At 41.3% G+C, this 25,713-nt stretch overlaps 2 protein-coding genes across 4 annotated transcripts in view; one reads left to right on the top strand and one right to left on the bottom strand.

The window, feature by feature from the left end:
- Window positions 1–24,494, top strand: part of ELMSAN1 (ELM2 and Myb/SANT domain containing 1) — a 58,373-nt gene extending 33,879 nt beyond the window's left edge. For both annotated transcript variants that reach the window (XM_027642237.1, XM_027642238.1), the window contains exons 3-13: window positions 3,073–3,390; window positions 4,347–4,692; window positions 5,113–5,179; window positions 11,259–11,401; window positions 12,253–12,356; window positions 13,616–13,691; window positions 14,799–14,887; window positions 15,994–16,143; window positions 16,346–16,522; window positions 16,921–17,120; window positions 18,468–24,494. In XM_027642237.1, the coding sequence (XP_027498038.1) occupies window positions 3,073–3,390; window positions 4,347–4,692; window positions 5,113–5,179; window positions 11,259–11,401; window positions 12,253–12,356; window positions 13,616–13,691; window positions 14,799–14,887; window positions 15,994–16,143; window positions 16,346–16,522; window positions 16,921–17,120; window positions 18,468–18,684 (1,887 nt within the window). In that variant the 3' untranslated portion in view covers window positions 18,685–24,494. The remainder of the gene's footprint in view (window positions 1–3,072; window positions 3,391–4,346; window positions 4,693–5,112; window positions 5,180–11,258; window positions 11,402–12,252; window positions 12,357–13,615; window positions 13,692–14,798; window positions 14,888–15,993; window positions 16,144–16,345; window positions 16,523–16,920; window positions 17,121–18,467) is intronic.
- The window catches only part of LOC113946644 (dynein light chain 1, axonemal-like), a 40,142-nt gene continuing 25,686 nt past the window's right edge, over window positions 11,258–25,713 (bottom strand). Inside the window, exon 11 of one of the 2 annotated variants that reach the window (XM_027642244.1) lies at window positions 11,258–11,370. The gene's annotated coding sequence lies outside the window, so the exon portion shown is untranslated. Of the gene's footprint in view, window positions 11,371–12,449; window positions 12,922–25,713 lie in introns of those variants that run through there. The other variant, XM_027642243.1, reaches the window with a different exon arrangement.

Genomic DNA, 25,713 nt, shown 5'->3' with positions numbered 1-25,713 from the left:
GATAGGCAGGATCAACGCCAGAACATCTGATGAGTTTCTTGGAGGACTGTGCTAGTTCATCCCGCAATATTTATGCAAGAGTCTAAGTGAAAGTGCAACAAGTTGCACTTGCTGGAGTTATCCAGCAGACCTCCTGCCCCAAATTCTGCAACAGGGATGCTGAGGTAGCTGAAAATCCCCTAGCAGTTCTAAAACTGAAGGTCCCATCCCTTGGTCAGAGACTCCTTTCTGCTTACCTCTAAGAATAATCGTACAGTTGAGAAAATATTTGGACATCTGAAACAAATAGCTTAATTCCAAAATTAGTCATGTCCCCTCTTAGTAAACCTTAGGTATGTGTGGTCTTTCATGACCAGAAAAGCTCTGGTGTGGACCAGAACATCTTTAAGGATATCTCAACTATTTATATATGAAGTTCCCAGTGGTGCCTTTTCTCAACCTTTGCTCCTGTTCGGTTCTCCCCTTCCTCTTTTCTGTTGAAGGGGTCATCTCTCCTGTCATTAGGGAGGAGAGTCCTTTGCTGGTAACCTCCCAGTCTTGAAAATAAAAAGAGCATGGTTAGCTGATTGTACAGTCAGAGAAAAGTGACATCTTTTGTGTGACTAGCTACCATAATTTCCTCCTTGTAGTCAGGAAATTAGTTCATGACTTGACTACAGAGATCTGTGTAGCACACAGGAAGTACCTGAGGTTTGTAGATTGGTCAGAATTGGTGCTTGTTCACATATTCCCATTGTGATTACTTGTTTTATTGCACAAAGTGGGCCAAAGTGCTTGCACTAATGAGAGCTACATCAGGTGGATAAAAAGTAACCTGATTAAAACCAAGACTTTTCTTGACAGTGGTCTGAACAATGTGGTGTGAATGCACTGCTCCAAACAGTGGTTCAAAACTACCTACTGTGGATCTTGCTGTCAGGAGATGACCCCAGAGCTATTCCAGGTGTTTAACTAGGCTTCAGTAATAAGGTGATAACAGCATCAATTTCCCCGATGAATGGAGGCCTATGGAGAGCAGCATGTGTGAGCTGCTTCTTCAGGTGTGGGCAGGACCAGTAGGCATAGATATCTGTTTCCAGTAGATGACCTATTCATGTGTTTAAAAGGCATCCTTGTTAGTCTCTCTTTCCTGAAGTGATGGAGGGAGGCTATGAAAATTTACAAGAGTCCTTTACTGCCTCGAGGTAGTGGGTCCTAGAGACATGTCTGTCAGCATGAATGGCCTCCAAATCCAAAATCGGTAGTTTTATGGGAAAGTACAGGTGTATGTTAGCAGCCTGGAGTGAAGGCAGGTCCTTGGAGCTCATTAATTTCTCCTGAAGCGCAGTCTGGGACAGCAGAAGCCACTCGTGGCTTTAGAGTTGTGTGTTTCATCACTGCATGGTAGGGGCAGACATTTGCAGTTTCTGTGAAGAAGCAGTCAGACTTCTAAACTGCAGTGTCATTTACAGGATAAACCTTTCTGTGCTCACTTAGCCCTACTCTAATAAAAGGTCTTGGAAGGAGGCAGTCCTGAATCTTCTTGATATAGTAGATTTTACGTGCTCAAGCTTGGTACCTGGCATATTTTGAAGGCTTAATGTTTTCCAGGGTGGACCTGCTTGCTCTTAAAAGCAACAAAAATTACCAGGACTCTCATTTGGAGAGAGACCAGAGCACTAACCCTAGGCTCTGACTGATGCATGTTGTGACAGTACAATTGTGCTTCCCTCAATATAGTATCAAAATGGGACTTCAGCCTAGTGTCCTTCTAGCTATCATGGGCCAGCTGAAGCATGTTCTCTTGCTCATCAGTGAAGCTGAATGACTTTCTTCGTCTATGACCACAGTGAAATGACTGGGGTTGTGTCTGAACCCTTAGGACAAAACCTCTCATGTCAGCTTTTTCATCAGGACTAGGTACTCATTATGACACACAATAGGTTCTGTTTGAGGGCTTCAGTAAATCCCTGCAAAATTTTGAAAGTCCAGGTTGGAGACCTGTTGTCATATCTGAGAGATTATGTGTCTTAGTTTCTACCTAAAAAACACAGCTGTTCAGCTGAATTTCTCAATAGATTGTGGCTCTGATGGAGGATGAGTTTGCATACCTGATCCTATCCAAAGGCTTTCCAAACAGAGCTTGAAGGTGAGGAGATGTTCTGAAACACCAAAAGGAGCATCTTCTACAGCTTCTACACTGCACTTCATCAGAGCTCAAGAAGACCTTTTACATCTCTGGAGAGACGTGTTTTTGAAAGTTGTATTTAACATCTGGCTTCTAAGTGAGCTGGCAAGTGCTTCAGAACTGAGAGTGAAATGAACATGTTGATAGTAATTTGAAGGACTAGAAATCAATGTTCTCTAACAGTACTTAAAGCCATTTGGTGTTAGAGTATTCATGTGTTTATCCAGTAACTCATCCTCTGTTCCCATATCCTTGGAGCTCAGTGTGATAGGGTTTCCATGAGTAAAACAGACATGGAAACCATAATGTCAATGCCAAAAGTGCTGCCTTGCAGTTATACCTTGTTGATTCTCCAAGCATAAGTCCTTCATGCTCAAGCCTAGTTAGACAACAAAACTTAAAGGCTCAAGTTATAATAAGAAAAATTTCTTTTTCTTATTCAGAAAAAAAAAATGCAGCGAAAAGCTAGCTCTGCTTTTTTTGTGTGTGAGAGATTTAATTAAAATATGATCACGGTTCGGTCTTTCCTGGAACAGAAATCCAGTATTTGAAATTAATAACCTGCAGCTTTTGATCATTACTAGAACTGAACAACCTTTGCTGGAAGTTATAAAGCAGGGCACAAATTTATCTGGAAAATAAAATGTCAAAACATAGGTAGTGAAATGATTCTTAAGAATGATGTATATAAATATTCTAGCAGTTGAGACTATGGGGAGTCCTCAAGTAATTCTGTAAAATTTTGGTAACACTCCGAAGTATTCTTTTTCCTTCAGTAATGCCTCCAAATCCATTTCAGCTTGCAAATTGCATTGAGAAGCTTGATATACACTGAAGGTGAGATATCATCTGAATTATTATGTTAAGTACTACAGAACTTTTTAGGAATCTATTTTTCTTCTCAGGAACTGGATAATTCAGAGGAGAAGAGTGTGCTGGTAGCAGCTCCAGGACCTACAGCTGCAAAAAGTGTTGTGGAATTTGCCAGTTCTTCACCAGCTCCCAAAAAAGCCCGGGAGGACAACAGCCTTGTGCCTCTTATCATTCCTGTGTCTGTGCCAGTGAGAAAAATTGACCTGCAGAGCCTTGAAAAGGAAAAGTCTGAGGATGGAAAGCTGCCGAGAGGCCAAACAAACGATCGAGCTCCTTGTGAACGCAAGCCTTCTGTGATAGTCACTCGAAGGCGATCTAATCGTAATACTAACACGGAAACCTCAAGTCAGGTATGGATAGGCTAAGAAAGCAAAGATGGACCAGATCTGTTAGATTTAATTATGCAGTTTTTAGCCATAAACTTTTCTATGAAAGTAGTTTGATCTCAGGCCTTGAACTTGGAATGTTTGTAGTCTAGGGATTTTTTTTTTCATCATAATATTGCCATATATTCGGGCATTGCTGGCTTTTCATGACCTACAGCTAATGCTGTGCCCACTACTAAACAGTGAACAAAGCCATATGGGCAATAATACTAGATTAATTGTCTGTACCAAGAGTGGTTTCTCCATACATTCATAGATAATAATAAATTGTACATAGTGCACATATCTCTATGAATAAAATCCAAGGTGAAGATTTATTCTCATGGAGTTGAAACCTCCATGAGGTTTCTGAAGGTCAATACTTGTGTTCCCCAGCAGCATGGTGGTAGTGAGTGGGTGGGTTGATTTTTTTTTTTTTGATTTTTTTTTTTTTTTTAATTTCATCTCTCTCTTCTATCCAGAAGTACAACAGATTGTTCAGATATCGGAGAAATGGCAGGAATCTAAGGAATTCTCTGAAATTAGATGCTTGACCATCTAATAAAATATTGTTATATTGTCTTCTGTTCTCTTACTGCTATTTGATATCACACTGGCATACCAGGATTCTGCTATGCTTTTGTGTCCTCTTTTAAAGTTACTATGAAGATTGGACCAGATGTATGTGTAGTTCTTGTAAAATATAACTCTATTCAAACTCTATAATCACTCAGAGATAGTGCTGCTACCTAATAATTCCTGTGTCCATTCCATTCCCTGTCTTCTTCCTCCCTCTTTCCTTTTGTGCTAATTATTGACACCCCCCCCCAATTGTCCTATCCAGATTTTGAGCTGCCATGAAAGTGTGTTGTCATCTCTCTGAAGTTTTGCAAATGACCTCAGGTTTTAAAATTAAAGTATGTAATTTTTTTTTCTAATAGCATGAAGATGCTGTTCCAAAGGATGAAGCAGAGGGCTTTGCCCGAAAACCAAAGCAGCGACCAAGACCTGAGCCACTCTTCATACCACCAAAAGCTGGCACCTTTATTGCACCCCCTGTTTATTCTAACATTACTCCATATCAGAGCCACTTACGGTCACCTGTCCGTCTGGCGGATCATCCTTCAGACAGGAACTTTGAGCTACCTCCTTACACTCCTCCACCAATTCTTAGTCCAGTGAGAGAAGGATCTGGGCTATATTTTAATGCTATCCTCTCTACAAGTGGTCACTCAGTTCCACCTCCAATGACACCGAAAAGTGGTCACAGAACTCTTCTTAGATCAAGTAAGTTTTTACTTTATCCTTCCTTTCCTGGGTAATCTATGATTAGGAACTCTGGAGTAATAGGGGGAAGGTTATGCCTTTAGGAAGTGTGGTTGTGTGAAACTGAGGCTTCTTAATGACTGTCTGGGGAACTGGGATGGAGGAAATGTATTGTTGGGGGTGTTAAGACTCGTTCACGGGCAATCTGCAACACCCCCTGCTGACGTTCTTCAGAATGGAAAAGTCGGTTCCTCTGTAGCAGATTATCAGTATCTTGAACTGAGGGGAGGAAGGCGCGTTCTTGGTCATGTTAGGCTCCTTTACCGTGTGGGTACCTTTTTTGAGAGATGGACAGCTCTGATTAGATTTGCAGGCTGTGTGAAATGTAAATCTCAGATATGAAGCTGAGCTGTCTGAGCAGTTATTTTTTTCTGCTTGCAGATAGTTCAGAAGTTACCCCTCCTGTTCTTACGGTAGTGGGGGAAGCCACCCCAGTCAGCATTGAACCGTAAGTACACCGTAGATCCTTAGCGTCTTAGTAAGTGTGCTTCCTTTCTTCCTCCTAAAACTTCAGGCTGCTCTGTGTACAACTGGTGTATAGCTTTTCCTACTGGTGATTCAAAATATAAGCTGTCTTCATTAAAAATTACTCTGTACGAAAAATAATGTTTGTTGGATGTAATTCTGGAGATAATAATTGCTTTCTGTTACTGCTTGTCTGTCTCTGGGCTGAAATACTATTAGTTAACTAAGGGTGAATCTGTCCTGTTTTGTTGTATAGGAGCACTTCATTGTATGCTGCGTTTGTTTTAGTGGGAAGATAATGCTCTTTTAAAGGAAGGACAGAATATAGTATGGAAGACTGTAGTTAGCTCTCATGAACTGGTCAGATCACTTTATCCCTGTGGTGTGTTTTAGCTGCAGCACAACTATGAACACTTCACTCCCCCCAGGCGAGCTCAGTTGAAAGCACTGCAGCCGGTGGCATATGGGGGATGTGCCCTGAGCTAATAAACCTTGTTAGTCGTTTTGGCTGGCTGTGTGCCAGGAAAGCTCAGATGTATGTGGATGCAGCAGCACTACGGAACACAATTTGGGGATACTGCAGCTGGCGTTGTAAGCTTAGGCTTGGGTCCAGTCCTGCTAAACCTGAGCAGAGTAGCAAATGTCTCTGCACGGCCTTTGCAAATGCTCTGGGAAGTGTTATCAGCTCAAGCTCAGTGCTGCAGAACTACACCAAGGTAGTTCCAGTTCATTATTACACCTAGTTAATGAACTCTTGCAAAATCTAATCATGGAGATGCATGGCATGGAAACACCCATATTGGATAAAGACACCCACGTGGCTCTGCACTGACTGTACAGTGCGGAATCTCGGCTCTAACTCTGCAGTGTATCCTGTAACATTTGAGATATTTAACTCAAACTCTCTCCAGATAAATACAGGGCTTATTTTGCTTTTTCTTCCAAAATGACTTATATTTTAAAAATGGACTGGAACATTTGTTGACAATTTATTTTTTTCTTGCCCTTTTTCCATTCTGCCTTCCTGTTTGAAGTTCAATTTTCTGCACTCGTGGTAGGAGGCTGTCCTGAGCAAGTGTTGCAATTGTGAATGAACCCAGATTATTCTTGTCACCTTTGCAAATCTCCTCTAGACTGAGCCCATTTATGGAAATAAACACATTTGGTGTTGTTTAAATCCGTTTTAGAAATGGTCTAATTCATCTTTTTGCTGTTGGTTCATTTCACACTAATCCAGGGGAACTTGAAAAGATTTTTGTTTCTCTTCCCCCCCCTGCCCCCTGCCCTCCTGTTTTGATCTTTGACGCGTCTGTGGTGCACTTGCCTTTGGCTGTTGTATCTGTTGGTTTAAATTGCTGAAGTTAATGGCTTGATGTTAGCTGTGAATTCAGTTGTGTGTGAAAATTTGAGGACATGTTGCTGGAAGTTTCAAACCATAGTAACTTAGTAATGCAAGTTCATTTCCATTTGCCAAAAGGGAGTTATGTGCAGAGTTGTCTTGCTGTCATTGTCATTGTCTTACTGAACAGATGCTTAAGCAGGTAGATAGATAGCTTTTAACTTTTAACCACGATAAATTAATAAACTGGTGTCATTCTGTGTTTGGCAGCAGTGTTGTGGTCAGTTACATAGACATACCTTCCTTGAAGAAAATGTGGCAGGAAGCACTTTTTTTGTAAAAGAAAAAAAAATGTTTAATTTTATTTGTAGTCTTGACCCTAATTTGTGATTACCCAATATAGTGTTCTTAATTGCTTGTGCTTTCACAAACTTTCTGCTAATGCTTCCCAAAAGGTCATTTCATTGCAGAGATTTGGAATAGGAAATGTGATAATGAAGCTTAATTCTTTGTGAAGTGGTATAATATGCAGTTGGTGTCACAGATCCTCGTGTCCTACTGGTTTTGTAATTCAGTTGTGTCAAAGTCTTGAAGCTACCCCTCAGCTAGGCAGCCTTAAATGTAGCTGTGGTGTATCAGCTGTGAATCGCCTTCCCAATTCACAGCCTCAGTTCAGGATGTTGCCACACTCAGCTGCCCAGTGGGCATCGCAGGGGCACCATTATTGCTTACAGGCAAGAACTCTTGTTGTACTGATATCTAGGCTTCCTCAGCAAAGGAACAGTGGAATAATGCTTGAGTGGACCTCTGGAAGTCCTCTGGTCCACCCCCTTGCTCAGAGCAGGCCAAATTAGATCAAGTTGCTCAGGTCAACTCTTGCAGTAGAATGCCAGCTTTACTTGGCATTGCAGGTAGAAGGTGCAATTCTTAGTCTTTGCTAGCACAGAGATACCATTCCAACTTTAGTTTCAAGATAAAAAGTGACTTCTGATCGCCTTTCAGGAAGGCCCACATCCTTTCCCTCCAGCTTTTCCATTTGTATCTTTCCTTCTCACAAATAAAGTCAGAGGAGTCTGTGTCTTGGGACACAAAATCTCTAAAATTTCCCAGTGCAGTTAACAGTCTTTTTATCTCTTTGTAGTGTGTAGTGGGTTGACTTTGACTGGATGCCAGGTACCCACTAAAGCCGCGCTCTCACTCCCCTCTGCAACTGGACAGAGGAGAGAAAATATAACAAAGGGTTCATGAGTTGAGATAAGGACAGGGGCAGATCACTTACCTATCACCATCATGGGCAAAACAGACTCAGAATGGGGATATTAATTAAATTTATAACTAACAGAATGAGAGCAGGAGAATGAGAAGTAAAGTAAGTCTTATAAACACCTTCCCCCACCCCTACCTCCTTACCAAGTTCTACCTCCTCCCCCCACAGCGGCGCAGAGAGATGGGGAATGGGGGTTACGGTCAGTTCATTACATGTTTCTGCCGCTGCTCAGAGAGAGGAGTCCAGTGTAGGGTCCCTCCCACGGGAGACAGTCCTTCATGAACTTCTCCAGTGTGAGTCCATCACATGGGCAACAGTTCTTCACAAAGAGCTGCAACATGGGTCACTCTTCCACAGGGTGCAGTCCTTCAGGCACAGGCTGCTCCAACATGGGTCCTCCACAGAGCTGCAAGTCCTATCAGGAAAACCTGTTCCAGCATGGACTCCTCTCCTCATGGGTCAGCAGGTACCTGCCAGGACCCTGCTCCATCATGGGCCTCCCATGGGTCACAGCCCTCCTTCGGGCATCCACCTACTCCAGCACAGGTCTCCTCCACAGGCTGCAGGTGGATCTCTGCATCCCTGTGATCCCCCATGGGCTGCAGGGGCACAGCTGCTTCACCATGGTCTGCACCATGGGCTGCAGGGGAACCTCAGCTCTGGTGCCTGGAACACCTCCTGTCCCTCCTTCTCCAGTGACCTTGGTGTCTGCAGACTTACTCACATGTTCTCACTCTGCTCTTCTTTGGCTGCAATTTTCATTTGCACAATAGCTTTTTATTTCCTTCTTAAATGTGTTATCACAGAGGCATTGCCACCATTTCTCATTGGCTTGGCCTTGGCCAGTGGTGAGTCCATCCTGGAGTTGCCTGGCACTGCCTCTACCGGACATGGGAGAAGCTTCCAGCAACTTCTCACAGAAGCCACCCCTGTAGCCTCCCCGCTACCAAAAACTGGCCACAGAAACCCAATACAAGGTGACAGCAAAGTGTCAGTTTTCAGATGTCATCCCTTCTAGGGCAGAGCGTAATCCATAACCCTTTCCTCCTCTGTGAAAGTGCAGGCCATAACAGTAAGCGAGACTAATCACAGTGAGCAGAAGACACCACATGAACATCTCTCTGCAGTATGCCACAATGTGCTGAGAGGAGGGCTGGCTTACCAGGATGGTTGTTTTGCTTTGTTTCCTAGCCATGTCTTCTCAGTGTTGCATGAAATCTCTTGCTTTTTATTTTTAGTCTGGATTGTGGGTTTTGTGTCCAAAATGAACTGGACATGGGAAGGAAAAATGGAAGACATTTTCAACTGCTTTAGTTCTTCCTTGCCCATGGCCATGATTTGTGCAATGTTTCTATTGATTTACCTTCAATAGGTATTGGAGATAGTGTTTCTGGGAAAAAGACAGATAGTATATGGCAGCCTGTTTAAAACTTCCCTGTTACATCTATCGTGCTGGATGTCAACTTGCCATCACCTACTGAGAGAAAGTTAGCACCAGTCTGTGTATCTAGCAGATTTTGCTTGTCCAAGTAGGAATCCCACCCCGACTGAGTTGAGTTGCTGCTGAATGGGTGATGAAGTCAGAACAAGTGTGTAGGCTAGTTAACTTCTGTATCTCTTTGTTTACATATTCCTCTTAAGTAAATCTGAGTCTGCTATAGATGCAAAAGAAACAGTTTTTAAAATCTCTTTTTATGTGTGTTAGAAGTCAGACATTTTTTTGAACACAAGCTTTTCTAGCACATGACATCTCATGATTCCAATGTTTACTGACAAAACCAAAATGATGTATTGGGTGTAAAAGAGGGAAATAAGATGTTTGCTTTTTCTCCTTAAATGATACTTGTTTCCTTCCCTTTGATATCTTAGGACTTCAAAATGTCCTATTGAAACACTTGCTAGTATCTCTCTGGATTTTTGTATGGGTTATATGTGTTGTTTCAAGGCCTACCCACACCTTTTCCAAACTCTTGTTTTTGTAATAGACATGCATGTGTCATTTCAGTATACCAGAGGAGGAGAAAAGTCTGGAGGTTGGCATTTATTTCTTGGATGTTTTTGTTACTATTCCTTATTGCACTAGATCGTGCTTTTTCTCTGGTAGTTGTCCTTCACCTCATTCTGGGGGGACATGAAGCCAAGACTTGAGAATTATAGGAAACTTTGCCAGGGGGTTTTACCTTCTTTCTAATGAAGCACCTCCAGAATTTAATCATCTTGTGCACACTGCCTGATCTGTCCTCTCAAAAAAGAGCTTATTTCTATATACTTTACTGTTTCAGGAGCTACCAGTGTGGTGCTAGTTAACTGACATCTGAAAGAGACACACTTTTGCATTAAGTATAAATACCTTATTTCAGAATAGGAGGTTTTCATTGTATTCTAAGTGGTCTGAGCAGCAGCTGTTCTCAAATATCTTAGATTTTCTGATATCATGGTTTCCTGAAGGGTTTTTTTGTTTTTTTTTTGCTTACTTAGCTTGGACATTTCTTTTGTTCTCTCTTCTGGACCTCTGAATTGTATGTATAGTTTCTGTGTTACTTAGAAAGTTATCCTTGGCCATATTTTGCAGAGTTTGTGTAGCTACTGCTGTCTCTGCATATTTTGCCACTGAGACACAGAGTAATGATAAAGTACTTCCATGCTGTCACTGCTTGCTGTGCTCTTGGTGTAGACCTCCAGACCTCAAAGTCTGGTAGAAGAGTCTTTTTGTGGGGGTTCTTACCTATCTCTGTGCACAAAGTCACATTTGCTAGTACGGAGTAGAATGTCTCTGGATGGTCCTTTGACTTAAAGCAAGTGTAGGGTTCTGTTGATTGCGTGTAGTGAAAAATCTGTGTGCTGATTCAGATCTAAAAGTATGAGATTGCTGCTAACAGAATGGGATTTGGTTTTGATACAGAATGAGCAATACTGCTTTCATTACTTCCTATTTTTTGTTTCAGTTGTTAGAGTATCTAGAAGACACTAGCTTGTGTCAAGATCATAACAGACCAAATTTTGATCCTGCTCTGAATTGGCACTTGGACCAGATGGCATTGTGTAGGTTGAAAAGGACTTCTGGAGACTATGGTTCTGCTGTTATGGCTGACAAAACCCTGATACTTAAACAGGCTCACCCGTCTTATGCATGAGGAGCAAGCTTGCCGTAAGAGGAGTCTGTGAGACAACCTCTCAAAAAGTGATGTTTATTGAAAGCTAATAACTGTTATTTGAGCGCCTATTAGGGGATGCTAATTTAAATACAACCTCCAATGGTTGCTGATAAGACAATGGAAACTGGTAATGAACGTAAAACGTCTCAACTTCTGAGTCATAATGTAACCTACAACACTGTTGTGTTATATGCAAGAGCCTGCTGCATTTGTTTCTTCATAATTAGTGTTTCTAACAGAGATGGAGACTTCCTGGATGTTGTAAAGGGGTCCTGACTGTTACTTTTTTCCTTCCTTGCAGGCGAATAAATGTAGGAACTCGCTTTCAAGCAGAAATCCCATCACTCCAGGACAGGTCTCTGGCAGAAGTTGATGAGCATAAAGCAGAGCTGGTGTGGCAACCGTGGGGCGACCTGGAAACCAACAAAGACACCCAAGAGAATGGTAAGAAGGTGGAAGGCTGGTAAATAGGACTGAATTGTCACAGTGGTTTTAGGGGTAACCACAGATCTACTGTAGGCGTAATTTAAAATCTCTGAGCTGCCAGTCAAGTGATATGTTTGAATGATCTTGGAAACAATTTTAGGAGTAAATCTTGTTTATCAGGTTGCATGTGTGGGGAGGGGGAGGTTGGTAGGATTGTGGTTTTTTAATTGACAGAAAACTGGAACCATTTGTTTCTAGTCAGATAAAGAGCAGCCTTTTGCTCAGTGAAGCTTCACTGTTTTTGTTAACATTTGAAAACCACATACACTTCTGTATTTTTGAGGGATGTTCTGGACATAATAGTAAATTTTGGAAAAATCAAGTTTGTAGACAGAAGTCAGGATGAGGAAGCAGGAGTTGTGGCAGCTAGTAAGCAGACTTGAGGAGCTGTCTGCTTTTGTTGCAGATGAGTTGTGGCCTGTATAAATCCTGAAGGGAAGAGGAAGTGGGCAGGCTTGGAAGAAATCTTTCTGATTAGAGAGGAAAAAGGGTATTGTGAAATGGAAATTCACAATATAAGAGGGGATTCAAGAAGTTGCTGAGGTGAAGGGAGGTGGGAAGACATTATAGGAGGGAGGAGATTTGCAAGAAACTCTGTGTGGAAACAGTACGGCATGACCTTGCAGTCTAATGAGTTCTTGGGTCCAAATTTGACCCAGATAAATTTGCAGGGACATTCAGTTTCTCTGAAAGTTTTACTTTCTGTTATGCCTAGTCCTCCTTCAAAAGAGCTAATTAATCATGGAAATCTGTAGGAAATTTCATTTTAATTCTCTTACCTGAATTTTTTTGTACTCCTCTGGAAATAGTGGAAAACCTGCTAGCTGCTGCCTGTTCAAGCATTTTTCCTGGGGCTGGAACCAACCAAGAGCTGGCGTTGCATTTCTTACATGAAGCAAAGGGAAGCATTCTGGTGAGTCTTCCCAGGTGTTCAACTCAGTGTGGTCAAAGATGTTTGGGAAGGTTAGATAACCTTTCACTCCTGAGAGGAAACCCTTGCAAACTCCTTGCAATGCATCTGGCTTCCACTGTTTAGTGTCCCTTGGATGTCCCTAAAGTGGGTTCTGTCTGAGGTACAGTGCCATGTTCACTTACTAACTTTTATGTTTCCAACTTCAACATGTTTGGCTTTTTAAGAGGTGCACTGAGAGTCTACCAGGGTGAGTGAGCCAAGACTGATAAATGAGTCTTAAATGTTGTCTTCCTGGGAAGATTACCATGTTGGAAGGAAAAATAAGAGGCCAGGGCTGAAGCTGAGACAGAGTGCAATGTTTTTTTCTTTTTGTTTTGGCAGATCCATTTAACTTCTCTGTATCTGTAGAACGGCTGTGCTGCTACTTTTTTATCAGTATTTTAAGACGTGATACACTTCCATTATTGTGCTTTGACGCTTCTGGGAGTGGTCAGGAGTATCCCACACTTTTGCCTGACTGCTTGTTTCTTGTCCCCTGGCGCTGAATTTGTGATACTGCATTTACCTGTATGGAGAACAAATACGAAGTAGTTTTTGTGTGCGTGTGTTGGGTTTCTGCCAGCCCATGTTGTGAGTTCTGTTGGTGCCATCAGGGAGGAGCAGGACTGCCTCTGGCAGCAGGAGCTCGTTGTTCAGATGGTTTACACTGCTGGTGGAAGCATGACTGTTGTCACCTTCCTACTAACTTTGAAAGCACTTCCAGTTTAAATACAAGTGAAAAAGCAGCTTGAGAGGTGGGGGTTTTTTGTGTATGTGCGCGGAATCTTTCAGTCGTGTGACTGCTATTTTATTTTGAAATATTGCTTAGTTAAGTGAGATCAGATCACAATGACTTGGATGTGTAAGGCAGGCATAATTTAGGGCAGCGTTTTTGGATGTGAGTATGTAATAGAGGCCTTTGGTTAATGAGAGGAAACTGCTGCATGGTCTCTGTCTATGGAATTGGCTCTCTCCCAGTACTGTGGTGATTGTATCAATTCACAGATTTGAAGAAGTGATAAGAACATACCACTTGCCTGTGGTACCCAAGACTAAGTGGATAGTCAAGAACATAATTTTTGAAGTTGTCTCAACTGTTAAACTGTGCTATGGTTCTTTTCAGTTAGCTTACCACAAAAAGGGGAGGATTAACAATTGCCTGATATTTGTTTTTAATACCCCAAGCATTAAATTCATTATTTTACTTGTATTTATCTTAGGGAGCTCTGACCAAACTGCTGTTGAAGAGGCCAGTGCGACCGCCTACCCACCCTTTGGCAGATTATCACTACACAGGTTTGTTAACCGAATAACTCTGTGCTGCCTGCTTATCATACTGGAATTTTTCTATTATTTTCTGATTTTTTGAGGAACTCTGTAACATTACAGTAAGATTAAAAGACCACTCCTCTCCCATAAATCAAATGATGACATGCCAGAAATTTTGCCAGTGCAAATTATGACACTTGTAAGAAACACTGCATCTTTCTGAATACGTGTATGTGTGTGTTGGCATATGTATGTGTTCTGATTTCCTTTATGGGGAAAAGAAAATGCAACCCCTTGCACTGAGCCACAGAGAATGCAAAAAGATAGAAAGAAAGGCTGCCATTGCCTTAGAATCACAGCCTGTCTGGCATGAGTTTCCAGGGTAGCATTAAGCAGGGGTTTTATGACGAAGAGCTTTCAAGCTTGGTGAAGAAGCCTCAGCCAGCTCTTGATGCCTGTCAGTGTTTCTGCAAAATTTAAATGTCATAAACTGCCTCTGTAGTCTTGCACCTAATTAGAAAGTAGTCAGCTGTGTGACACTAATTTCAGTGATCAAGAGTAACCTGAGACACCTGAAAGACCTGATGTAAGGTGGTAAAACATAGAAATTACATTTCTTCATTATTACACACTACTGCAATGGTTGGCAAATATTACTTGATTAATATCTAAAAGGAAGGAGTTAAAATTGTGTTTATTATTAGAGGCAAGGAATATTTGAGATATAATAAATCTTCAAGTTCAGTGGATTGCTGCTGGAAGAGAAGATCCTGTTCTCCTGCCCCACCATTTCCTGTCTATAAAATCTAGTGACTGGGCCACCACAAAGTATGTCTGTTCACACTGCTGTTTGGTTGGGCAACATCTTAGTTCATCTAATTGAGTGGTTTTTCAAGCTGAACTGAGTTAACCTGTGGTGATGAGCATTAGATCTAACACAAAGGAAGTGACGAGAGGAGAACTGAGGTGGAGCAGTAGGGGAGGGTTTAACAGCAGTCTGCAGTTTTGCTGGAGTAGGGGTGAGGAGAGACTGCACCCTTATATGTGTGTATTAGTCTTACTTAAGGCAAACATGAAGAAAAGATCATTTGAAATACCATGGACTTCCATTACAACTTTTGTTTTTACCTGCAGGATCAGACAAGTGGAAAGTTGCGGAAAAAAAGTTATTCAACAAAGGCATTGCAATCTACAAGAAAGACTTTTTCTTAGTCCAAAAGCTTGTAAGTAACCTTTTTTTTTTTAAATTACAACAACAATACATCCTTACATGTTTGTTAAGCATTTAATATAAGTTCAATCTTGATTTTTTCTGAAACCTCAGTTTTAAGCATTAAGTCCTGCACTCAGAAGATTTCAGAGAAATTTTATCATCCAGCACAGCATAAAATCTCACTAGAAAGCCAGAACAGTAGCGTTCCTTTCACTGTTGTTCTTTACTTAACCTTGGTACTTGCTGCATTACTTCCATTAGTCCATGCTGCAGATAACTCCTCTGCAGAGCATATTTATAGAGCGCTGGTAATGTTTGGCTTAAATGGCTTGCCTGTGAAACTAAATAGAAACACATCCTTGCCACTGATGGAAAGCACTAGGGGATGTGTGAATGATATATCCTTTAGGACCTCTCTTTCCAGTTTCTTGTGGCAATGATTGTAAAAGTGATCACTCCCATATTTTGATGTGGTATGACATGTCAGCAAGGGGGAAATCACTGAAGGAGAGTGCAAAACCAGGAACTGAATAAATTCCCAAAGGCATTTAGTTGCAAAAGCTCAGAAGCTAAGAATGTATTCCAAAACTTTCAGAAAAATCACTGATACAGGATATGTAGATGGTTCATGGGTCTGTACTGAAAATTGTCTATGAAATGCATGTGGCCAAAATGGGAAAGGGCTGCAAACCTTCATCTCCATTTTTGGATTGGTATTCTGGTCTGGTCTTCTCTGAAGTGCTACTGGAAAATAAAGCTCCCCCATAAAACTGAAAGGCTGCTTTCAAGGCTGACAGCTCAACTGGAACATTTCAGAGGCCAAGAGGTGCATTAAGCTTACAAAGTTTAAGGTTCTGTCACCTTTACATTGACCAGCTTTTCTTTGGAAAGTTGGTCCTGTAGTTCTAAGTGAATAACAGTGGCAATAGGGGATGGGCTGTGGGATGAGGCATACAGGTGAGTGTGACACAGAAAAGAAGGCTTTAGCAGCAGCTGTGGTGGAATGGAGATTACTGAGGAAAGAAAACACGAAGTATATTTATTGCACCCTTAGTAATTATTTATAAGCCTTCTTATAATCATGTGATCCATTGGACTTTGTTTTTTAAACACCAGATAAAAACCAAAACAGTGGCTCAGTGTGTGGAATTCTACTACACATACAAGAAACAGGTGAAAATTGGTCGGAATGGGACCTTAATCTTTGGGGACATTGATGGTGCTAATGAGAGATCTATGAAAGATGAAGCTGAAGTTGACATCAAGGTAATTTCCTAAATTTCTTTCACCTCTTTTGGACTGTGGTTTGAAGTCTTGTGTGTTGTCTCATTTGCTGATCAAATCAAAAGCAGAAACAGTCTGGCTCCTCTACAGGAGGAGTCCAGACTCATAAACTTGTGTCCTGTATCACATAATGACATATACTTACAGACACCAAAATTAACAGTTCCTTTATCTTCTGATGAAGAGTTCCCATAGGTTTGCACGTGTTCTTCCTCTCAGAAGGGATATCTTCAGTGAAGAACAGGGGCATATGGAGGAGGAGGAAGAGGAGGAAGAAGAGGAGGCAGAGGAAGGTTTAGAAAACAGAAAGAGGAGTGCAGATGCTCTCAAAGATGAACAGACACTACGAGATGGTGTAATAGTAAGTGCTGCAGTGTGCATATCGTGCTTTCTGTGCCATCTTCACTCTGCAAGTAGTTTAGAAAATAGCAGGTGGGCAGTTCCAGGTGTAAAAAGTTTCCACCTCCAACTTCTCCCGGAGCAAGAGACTGGACTGAAGTAGCTCAGAGTATTACTATCAGCCAGATTCTGTGCTGTGAGGGGAGAACTGGGATGCATAAGAAAGAAAAATGAAATGTAATTCTTTGTGGTTGGTGCACACATAAGACCATGATGAGAAATGTCCTGAAAGCTTGAAGACTTTCTCGTTAAATAAAACCTTGGTCTGGAATAAAGGAAGCACAGGAGCTCAGTCATTGTTTTCCTTCTGATGGTGATTTTAAGTGTCAATTTGCCTTAACTCTTCCCCTCTCTCCAAAGACAAGTGATGGCAATACAAGGAATCAAGAGGCAACTGTCACAGGCAGAATTGGAAGGAAGCCAAGGGAGACAACCATGAAGCCTCGAAAGCTTATTACTGCTCCAGTGCAGAGGAAGAAGCGGAAACAGAAGATAAAATCAGATGCTACCAGTAAAACTCAAAACACAGAAAACACATTTCCATGTAAAAAATGTGGCAGGTAAGAGCAACTTTGCTTCCAGCAATAGGCACAGAATCACTGTAGGGCATCTCCTGTGGAAGCTTTTTCTCAAATGAGCTTTTCATCTTTCTGTTTAGGCCAGAGATATTGCAATAATTTTAATGACTTATTGCCCCACTAATACTTGCAAACTACAGACTGTTTTTCCTCAAATGGAATAAGACACCACCTGCATTTCAACTGTGTGCACTGTTTGGTGTTAAGCTGTACTTTCAAGCAGCTGCTGTATTGCCCCACTGTAACACTTGCATTTTTGTAATGAGGAGTTTCTGTGTATTTGTTGGATCACATATTAAAACCATGGCGTAGACTTAATAACAGTGGTGTAGAAACGTAAGACACTACCATTGTTATAGCAGCAGGGATTAGGCCAGTAGGTGCATAGTTCATCTAGTTAAATTTGCACTCATCTTTGGTGGATGTAAAATATGTTTGTCTTTCCTTACACAGTTCTAGCAGTTTTTGTAGGTTTGTTGCCAACAGAATCATAACTGTAATTCAGTTTTCTACATAAATTGCTCATTTTTAAAACAAGAGAGTCTTGTAATACCAGTGGTTATCCCTTTATTTAAAAAAGACACCAAGCTAGAGGATGGCAAGAAAATGCAATCTGTCCAGTTACCTCACCAGGGCTGTGACAGATTCCTGGTGTGGCTGGAACTTTCCTGAAGGCATCCTGTCTCTGTGCCCTCAGGGCATTGGAAAAGGCAGTGCTGTAAGAGGTCAGGCAGTTAGGATTTGGTCTTGGTCTCTGACAAAGGACAATCAGGAAAGGATTCTTAATGGTGTCTAATCTTTTCTTGTGGCATTTGATGCAAAATCCAAATAGTTAATGGTGAAAGATGGAGGAACAGATCATAGACGTGCAAAGTCAGGAGGAAAAAGCTCAAGTATTTCTAGCTGTGTGCACAAGGCTCAGGAGGGCACAAGGCTCAGGAGGGGCACCGGGCCATCGTTTGCCTCGGTGTTTGTATTTTTCCAGCACAGGGGAATGCCTGAAAACCAGGGTCCTGTTGAGTTAAGCAGCATATGCATAGTTCTGATACCAGCACTGCACCTCTGAATTTAGAGCTTAATGCGAAATAAGAGGAAATAGCCATATTAAGAAATGAAGCAAGTGGTTTGAGGGTGCTCAGGATCTCCTGCTGGCATTCTACCTCGTGCTGGCATGCCAAGTCAGCAGTGGTGTTTGCTGTGGATGCTCTATTGCAATGGCTGCGTGAGCTCCAGTGCTGAAGCTCACAAACTTGAGGCTGGAGCAGCAGCAGCTCTTTTGGAGAAGTCATAGGAGAGACCACTGCTAATGTACACGTGTGCCTTCCTCAGGGTGTTCTACAAGGTGAAGAGCCGCAGTGCTCACATGAAAAGCCACGCGGAGCAGGAAAAGAAGGCGGCTGCACTGAGGCAGCAAGAGAAGGAGGCGGCGGCAGCGGCGGCGGCAGCAGCAGCCCAGAGCCAGGCCCGGCAGGAAGAGAGCAGCGAGAGTGGGAGCAGCAGCAGTGGGAGCAGCAGTGCAAGCTCAGATGAAGATGGAGAAATATAGCAGCTGACCAGAAGTGGAGGGAGTAGTAAGGCTGGACCCAACTTCCCTCTTGGTGGTCTCACTTCTTTTGCTTGCACTTTCTTACCTGAACCATCAGGTCTCGGTTTCAGTGCTGCCATTTCCTCATGCCACATGTTCCACTTCACCTTGCCAGTACTGACCAAGCCAGAATGGTGGATAACTTGGATTTTTTTTTTTTCTTAAGACTAATAAGATTTCTGTTCTATTTATAATGATACCCAAGGTACATAATAGGACTTTGTCACCTGCAGTGGAAGTGAGTTCTCTCAGGTCAGTCAGACCTTTCCTTTTGTTCTTGTCAGGAATCATGGTAACAGGACTCTTGAATATAAAGGTTTCCAGACCAGAGCAAGAAAATGAAACTCTACTCTGAGCTAAGTGTATCCAGTTACTGTGACACTGGTGACTTTTAGATGTTTCCTTTCTCAGCAAGTTCTCCTTCCTGTTATGCTTTCCTGCCTTTCTTTCTGAGCAATTATTCAGGTAGACAACAAATTTTGTGGAAAGATAGTGTGCACTTTTGACCTCTGTTTCACAAAAATGAAAAGTGGGATGAGCAAGACACTCTTCTTCCTTTTGAGAGGAAGTTTTATTTTTCAAACAAGCCTGAGGTAATTTCTTTTACAGCATTAAGAATGCAGCAATGGATATAAAAATACCCTGTGGGATTAGAGTAGCCACAGGCCTTGCGGGTTGTCTCATCTTGGAAAACAAAATAGTATGCCTTTGATTAACCTTAAGGAAAATAGTCTGGGCTTCACAAGTGCAATTTGAAATGAAAACTGCTGGGTTTGACTTTGCATAAATGGGAGCAAGTTCGTTTAGTGAACGAATTGCACTGGATTGTGTGCACCTCAGAGATGGGAGGAATGGACTCTCATCTCCAGCAGTGATGCATAACTCTCAATATCCATTTTTGTCTTGTGGCATCCCTCATTTACTCCTTGAAATTGCCATCATCAAGAGCTTTTATGATGGGGTCCTGGTTTCCCAAATACTTCCTGTCAGGAAGAAACTCCTGCAGGAGAAACTTGTCACCTATTTACACACCAGTGGCTGTGCAGCACTGCCTGCTGGGTTGTCCTGCTGAAAGGCTGACTCTTCCTTCAGAACTGACACAAGCTAATAGCCAAAAAGTCTATCCACCAAAAGCTCCTGGTGAAAGAGAGTTAAGAAGAAGTAAAGTGGTCCAGGTGACAGATGTTAGATTTGCACAGGATTGTTCTCTACATCTTGTAGCCCACATTTATCATTACTTTGTAAGGATGCAGAGAATTGGATCACTTCCTTGTGCTTCATGACTGGTTGGTCCCAGCCCGTACCGTGGCTGCCCAGCTCCCTCCCTCCAGCCAGTCCTTGGAGCAGCACTGATCCCCAGCTTCCTGGGTGCTGGCACTGTGTCATACTGGCAGTACTGAAGGAGCCAATCGCTCCTGCATTCCTGAGCAGGGATCCAAGAGACATTGTTGGATGTGAACTACAGACTGTACCTGACTGGCATATTTTTTTTTAAAAAATCTTGACCCTTCAAGCTACTAGATAAATTCCCGGTTATCTGTGGAAAGTGGCTTTAACTCCAGCATGCCATCTGGCAGTCTTCCTGCCCTGTGGTTTTATGCAATCATGATGGCTTCACTCATTTGTTTGGGAGGCTAGTGTTGTACCATGTTTGCTTTGACATATCTATGCCTTTGCATAGAATCCTTTCTCTTAATAGCAGAAACAGTTACTACTCTTACAAAATCAGTAGGAGTATCATGAGGACTGCACTTTTTGCAATGTTGACACTTTTGCCTGTAAGTGTTCAATTTTCTGCCAAGATTGTATTTTTCATTCCTGTCAAAATTGGGTTTCCTTTCAGCATTTGGATGACTGTTTCATGCATGGGTCTTGCTGACTAACTAGGCTGTGGAAGCAGATGGCACTTCATGAACTGTTAAAATCATTCAAAAACTGCAAAGAACTAAAAGCTGCTAATCTTTAAAAAGAAACTTAAGCAAATCGGTCTTCTTATTAAGAGTTTCAGTGTTGATTGTTCTGTCTTTTTCTTTTATAAATTGGAGAAAATGCTTTTCCACTGTTATCCTAGGGCCCTTGGGGAGAACAGAAGCTTTAGCACACTGTGCCAGGATGGAGAGTAGATGAAGCAGCTGGACTTCACGGTCCACTTATAGTTCTGGAATTAATTCCAGTAAAAAAAAATGATGCAAATAAACAAAGTTCTGACGTATGTTTCTGGGAAGTTGCCAGATCCTGAGAACTGCAGGGCAACAGGTCAGAAACAAGCAGGGCTTGTGAGTGTATCTAAATAGGATTTAAAGTAATGTAGATATTCTACTCTATAGATGTAGAACCTGATCCTGTTGTAAGGGATGTATTTGTCTGGAATACCTGTGCTGCAGCAGGTCTAGAAACACATAATAAAGAAATGGAGGCAGAACTTGCACACATTGAGAAACACGGCAAAAAAATGAATATTTCTTTTTAGATTGGGGAGGAGATCTGATTAAACTTGAGAACTAAAATAAAGTTAATCAAAGTGTCTTAGGAAAATGCTTTTACTGTCCTTGCTAAAGCAGTACAAAATCAATCAATGTAATCTCTTAGGGAAAAGCAGAAGCTGTTCATATTGGGACAAACCAAAGCTCTGTCTCGCTTCAGGTCTTGTTTCTAACAGCGATAAGGAGCAGATGCTTAGGAAAGAGTGAGGGACGGGATGAACTAGGTATAGTTCCAGCTAGAAAATAGGTTGCTAAGCTAGAAGAACTTATGTCTGTTCTCCTGTAAGGTAAATCTGCAAAGAGTTTTGTGCTGAAACGTACTCGTCTCCTTATGGGCAGAAAATCAGGATATTTCCCTGCCTTTTACCTTCCCTGTACGTCACATGCATTTACTAATTTATTTTTTTTTAGTGTCTGGAAGTCTGCCTGGGTGATAGTGAGCAAACATTTAGTCATGGCCCTTAGGAGTTTTCAAGCTTGAAGTAGTTTTAGCTAAGGCACAACAAATTATGGTGAAAAACAACTGATCAGATAAAATGATCAGTTGAATCCTTTGAAGAACAAATCCTTTGAAGAGCAAATCATGGGATTGCTTTAAGTACCAATTGTTTCAAATACAATGATGCATCAATGCAAGCATTGTTATAGTCTTCCGAAGACCAGATCTTTCACTGATTTTTCCCTATTTTAGGAAACGGATATAATTTTTCCTCTGATCAGGGACAAAGCATTGAGGTGCTGATAAGGATAAATTGGAGATTTTCTTTACTTGCACAAAAATGTTGTGTATATTACACACTGATTCCAGTACTGGTTGTTCCTCTCCCACCCTGCTGCAGTATAAGAGAACAGGAAAAGTGGACACAGTGAGGTCTGTCACTGGGAGAAAATCAGAAAAGGGCTTTTTCTGAGGATAACCTTTAACAGCTGTGGGTTAGCATGGCTGACCACAATCAGATAAATGTTCCAAGTAAGTGGCATCAAGTTGGAATGTTTCTGAGCATATTTACAAATTGCTAGTAGCCACCAGAAGACCTCTTTTCTGTTATGGTAATAAGGAAAACTATTTCTCCAGTATCATCTTAAAAAACAAACAAGCAAAACCAAACCTGCTGCCCCCCTGCTTACAGTAGGAGTTTGGAATTGATCCTACATTTGAATTAGATCGTGCCTACTAGCAGAACTTGGCAGAGAATTGTTTAAAAAAAAAAAACAAAACCCAAAAACCAATCCCAATTTCTGTGGACAAAGCATTTGAACTGAATTTGTCTAATCTGGAGTGAGTCATGTTCCTACTGTTAGTGGGGAGAAAATAACTTGAGTGGCTCTTTACTGCAGTACAGGCTGTGTTGTTCAGTTAGGATTTTAAAAAAAAACACCCAAAAGAAACAAAATTCTTGTCTATGTTCTGTTGATATCTGTTTTAAAACTGCATGGTCATTATTTTCCATCATTTAAAGGCCTACTGATTGATCCCCATTTAGTGTAAGGGTTTACTGCTAATTTAGAAAACAGGCAGTAAAAGCTCAGTCATTAAGTTTGAAGAAGGCGTCCCTTTGCTTTAGCTCTTTCTGTGGGAATAAATACAAGATTTATAGACTGCAATTCTGTCAATGTGTGCTAATAGATTTGCCTTTTACAGTGCAAGATCAGGCTTCAGGTGGCTGTATTTCAAAACCATTACCTGAGTCCTGATACCAGCATTGGGCATCACGGAGATGCAGTGTCAGGTCACGTTTTGCCCTGATCACATACTTCTGCCTGTGCTTCTTTCTGCCTGTTACAAATAAATTCAATCTGTCAGGTTTGTGATCTGCATGGGATAGCATCTGATTTTTAAGACTGTGTGTATGTAACTACTAGAATGTAACTACTAGATGGGTGCATGCACCTGTGATGCATATCTGATATAGCTGCAGATGTTTTGTGGTCTTGCTGCAAGAACCACTCTGCATTTTAATTTATTTTATGTTTGTCCATTTACTGATACAGCTAATGGTATCTGCGAGAACTCGGCTCTGTAAGTTGAAGGCCTACAGAATTTCACTCAGCTGTGCAGGACTGTGGCATTTTGCTGGCTAGGAACAGGTAGGAATGGAGCTGCTTAAAGGCAGGGCGGAGATAGAAATTCAAAAGCTTAAAGGTAGCTCATCTGTTAAATCCCATTGTAGACAACGTCCAAATTAGCTAAAAATACTCTCTGGTTTGTCAAACTGAGGTTTTGGTTATTTTTATCATTGCAACAAGCTTAGATTAAAATCAACATTTTAAAAAAAGTGTTTCCTAAACCACTGTCAGCAGTTACACACTTCTTAATTCTCTTTCAGGCAGTGGACTAGAAAGTTTCTATAGATACATATCTTTATTTTAAAGAAATGGCAGTAGAGAGGCCTGTTGGCCCTAGGAGTCTTCTCTGCTTTCATAAAATGGCACTTTCAGTCCAATGCTTACCTCTGCCAGAAACCTTATTCTAATCCACATTTTCCCACACAAACTTTCTCCCTGCTTTATCTTCTGATCTATGTCTGGAAGTTCATAAAGCTTTAAAGAGACAGAGAAGCAGAGTCTACAAATCATGTTTGATTTCTGTGGGGGTGAGTTTCTATATAAATTTGTCACTTGGGTTCAGCTGCTTTACTCGCCCTCCTCTCCTGTGTCATATGTTAGGAAGACACAAACTTTGAATTCCCAGCTGTCTAAGGATCTTTCTTTCCAAGACTAAGATTCCACTGACAGCTGAGCCTGAGAAAAACCCCTTAACTTCTCCAGATTAGATGACAACATATATTTTTATAGAAATGTAATTGTGTATTTTAAAAAAGTTTCCTGCAGCTTCACCACATGTATTTTTCCCCTTGTAGTTCAGATTTGATATGAACTTTTCTTGTGTTCATTCTTTTTATGTTCTGTTTTTAAATTTGTAGTCAAAGCTTTGGTGTACTGTACAGGAGCAGTCTGCCTTTGTAATTACTGTATAAATGCTTTATAATAAAGTATATTACTTTTATTTTAACAAGTGAGCAGACACTTCCTTTTGTGTGTCTGCTGCCTAGGGCACCTTTTAAAAGACTGTTATGTGTTTAAAATGTACATATATAAATATATTTACCTGTTGCTGTACAGTTGTGATAGACTGGACTGAATTTATTTTTTGTGTGCTTTTTTATAAAATATTAATACACTAAAGGAAATCTTGCTGATGTGATTGTAATGTACTATGTAACTTATTTACTTAATATCCTCTATATATCTAAAATACCTTTTATTAAAAGAGGTTTAAAAATCGTTTCATAGCTGAGTTTTTTGATGGTATGAGGGAGTGTCTGGGGGGGCTTAGGCTGTCTGTGGTGCAGAGGAAGCTGTTAAGAGTCCTTCTAGCCAGGCTGCTCTCTCATCATACTCGCCTCTGTTTTTCATAGCAACCCTCGAGGCTGTTTCTCAGTGTAAACCTCTCCCCCAAGACACCTGCCTGCAATGTGTTTTATGTCTTATATCCAAGAAAATAATTGGCAGATGCGGCTCCATTGCTTTACAGAAGTGTTGATGGGGTGTGTGTTCCACTTGAAGCTGAGCACCCTCACAGAAAGCCAGAAACAACCTTGGGAGTGTGCTGGAGATTCATGGGGAATAGTTCTGCGTCCACTGTGCTGTAAGTAAGGCCAGTGAGGTTCTGACACTACCTGAAACAACTACAAAGACAGTGGGCAGAGCAAAGGCATCATGGAGTAACTTAGTACCTGAGGGGCCTGCATCACATTCCTGGGTGGCTTCAGTTGTAAATCACATTGCACCACATTTTTCAATGGTAGAGTTTAAAAAAATTTGTCTGTTACCTGAATCTAAGGGGATTTTTAAACCTATTTTGTTACACAGCACTTATTTTTGTTCCCTCTGGCAGTAGCTGGATCTCTTGCTGTGATTTTAAATATCCATATGTTTCCATCCATCCTCAAAATACCTTCCTTCTGCTTTGGTACTTAATTGTTTTTAGTTAACTAAGTTACATAGGTGTTTCTCACACCTATGGGCATGACATCTTTAAAAGCTGCAAATGTTTTGCTGCACAAAGCAGATGGCAGGAACACGTACCAGTGCCTGACCGGCCTCCTGTGAGATTGCAGTGAGAATTTAAGGCAGCACACCTGCTTTATTTTTAGCTGTTATTTTTGGTTTATTTAATTTATGCTGATGGTTTCATTTCAATGTTCTTAACAAAGCTGGCAGGAGAAAGACTCAGTCCAAGACAGGAAAATGCTCGTTTTTTCAGCTCAGTGTAGAAGTCCTTGCTTTAGCTTAGTCCTGTGTCTGTGGCTGTTGATCAGCAATAGCATTTGGAGAATTAAGTGGTATTTTGCTTGGTGTGCAGAAGAGACAGGGAACATCAAGGCCTTCACTTGAGATAACAGATCAGGACTTTAAGGCTTTAAATAAATGTGTTTGCCTTCCCATCAAAGCCATCTGGCAAAAGTGCTAAAGTTTAGTAGTTTGTACTAAAACTGTGAAGCCA

Source organism: Corapipo altera, unplaced genomic scaffold (assembly GCF_003945725.1).
Source record: "Corapipo altera isolate COAL_440 unplaced genomic scaffold, ASM394572v1 23b, whole genome shotgun sequence".
Taxonomy (NCBI): domain Eukaryota; kingdom Metazoa; phylum Chordata; class Aves; order Passeriformes; family Pipridae; genus Corapipo; species Corapipo altera.
Note: the sequence above shows the minus strand (reverse complement) of the source record. Positions and strands in the feature narration are given on the sequence as shown.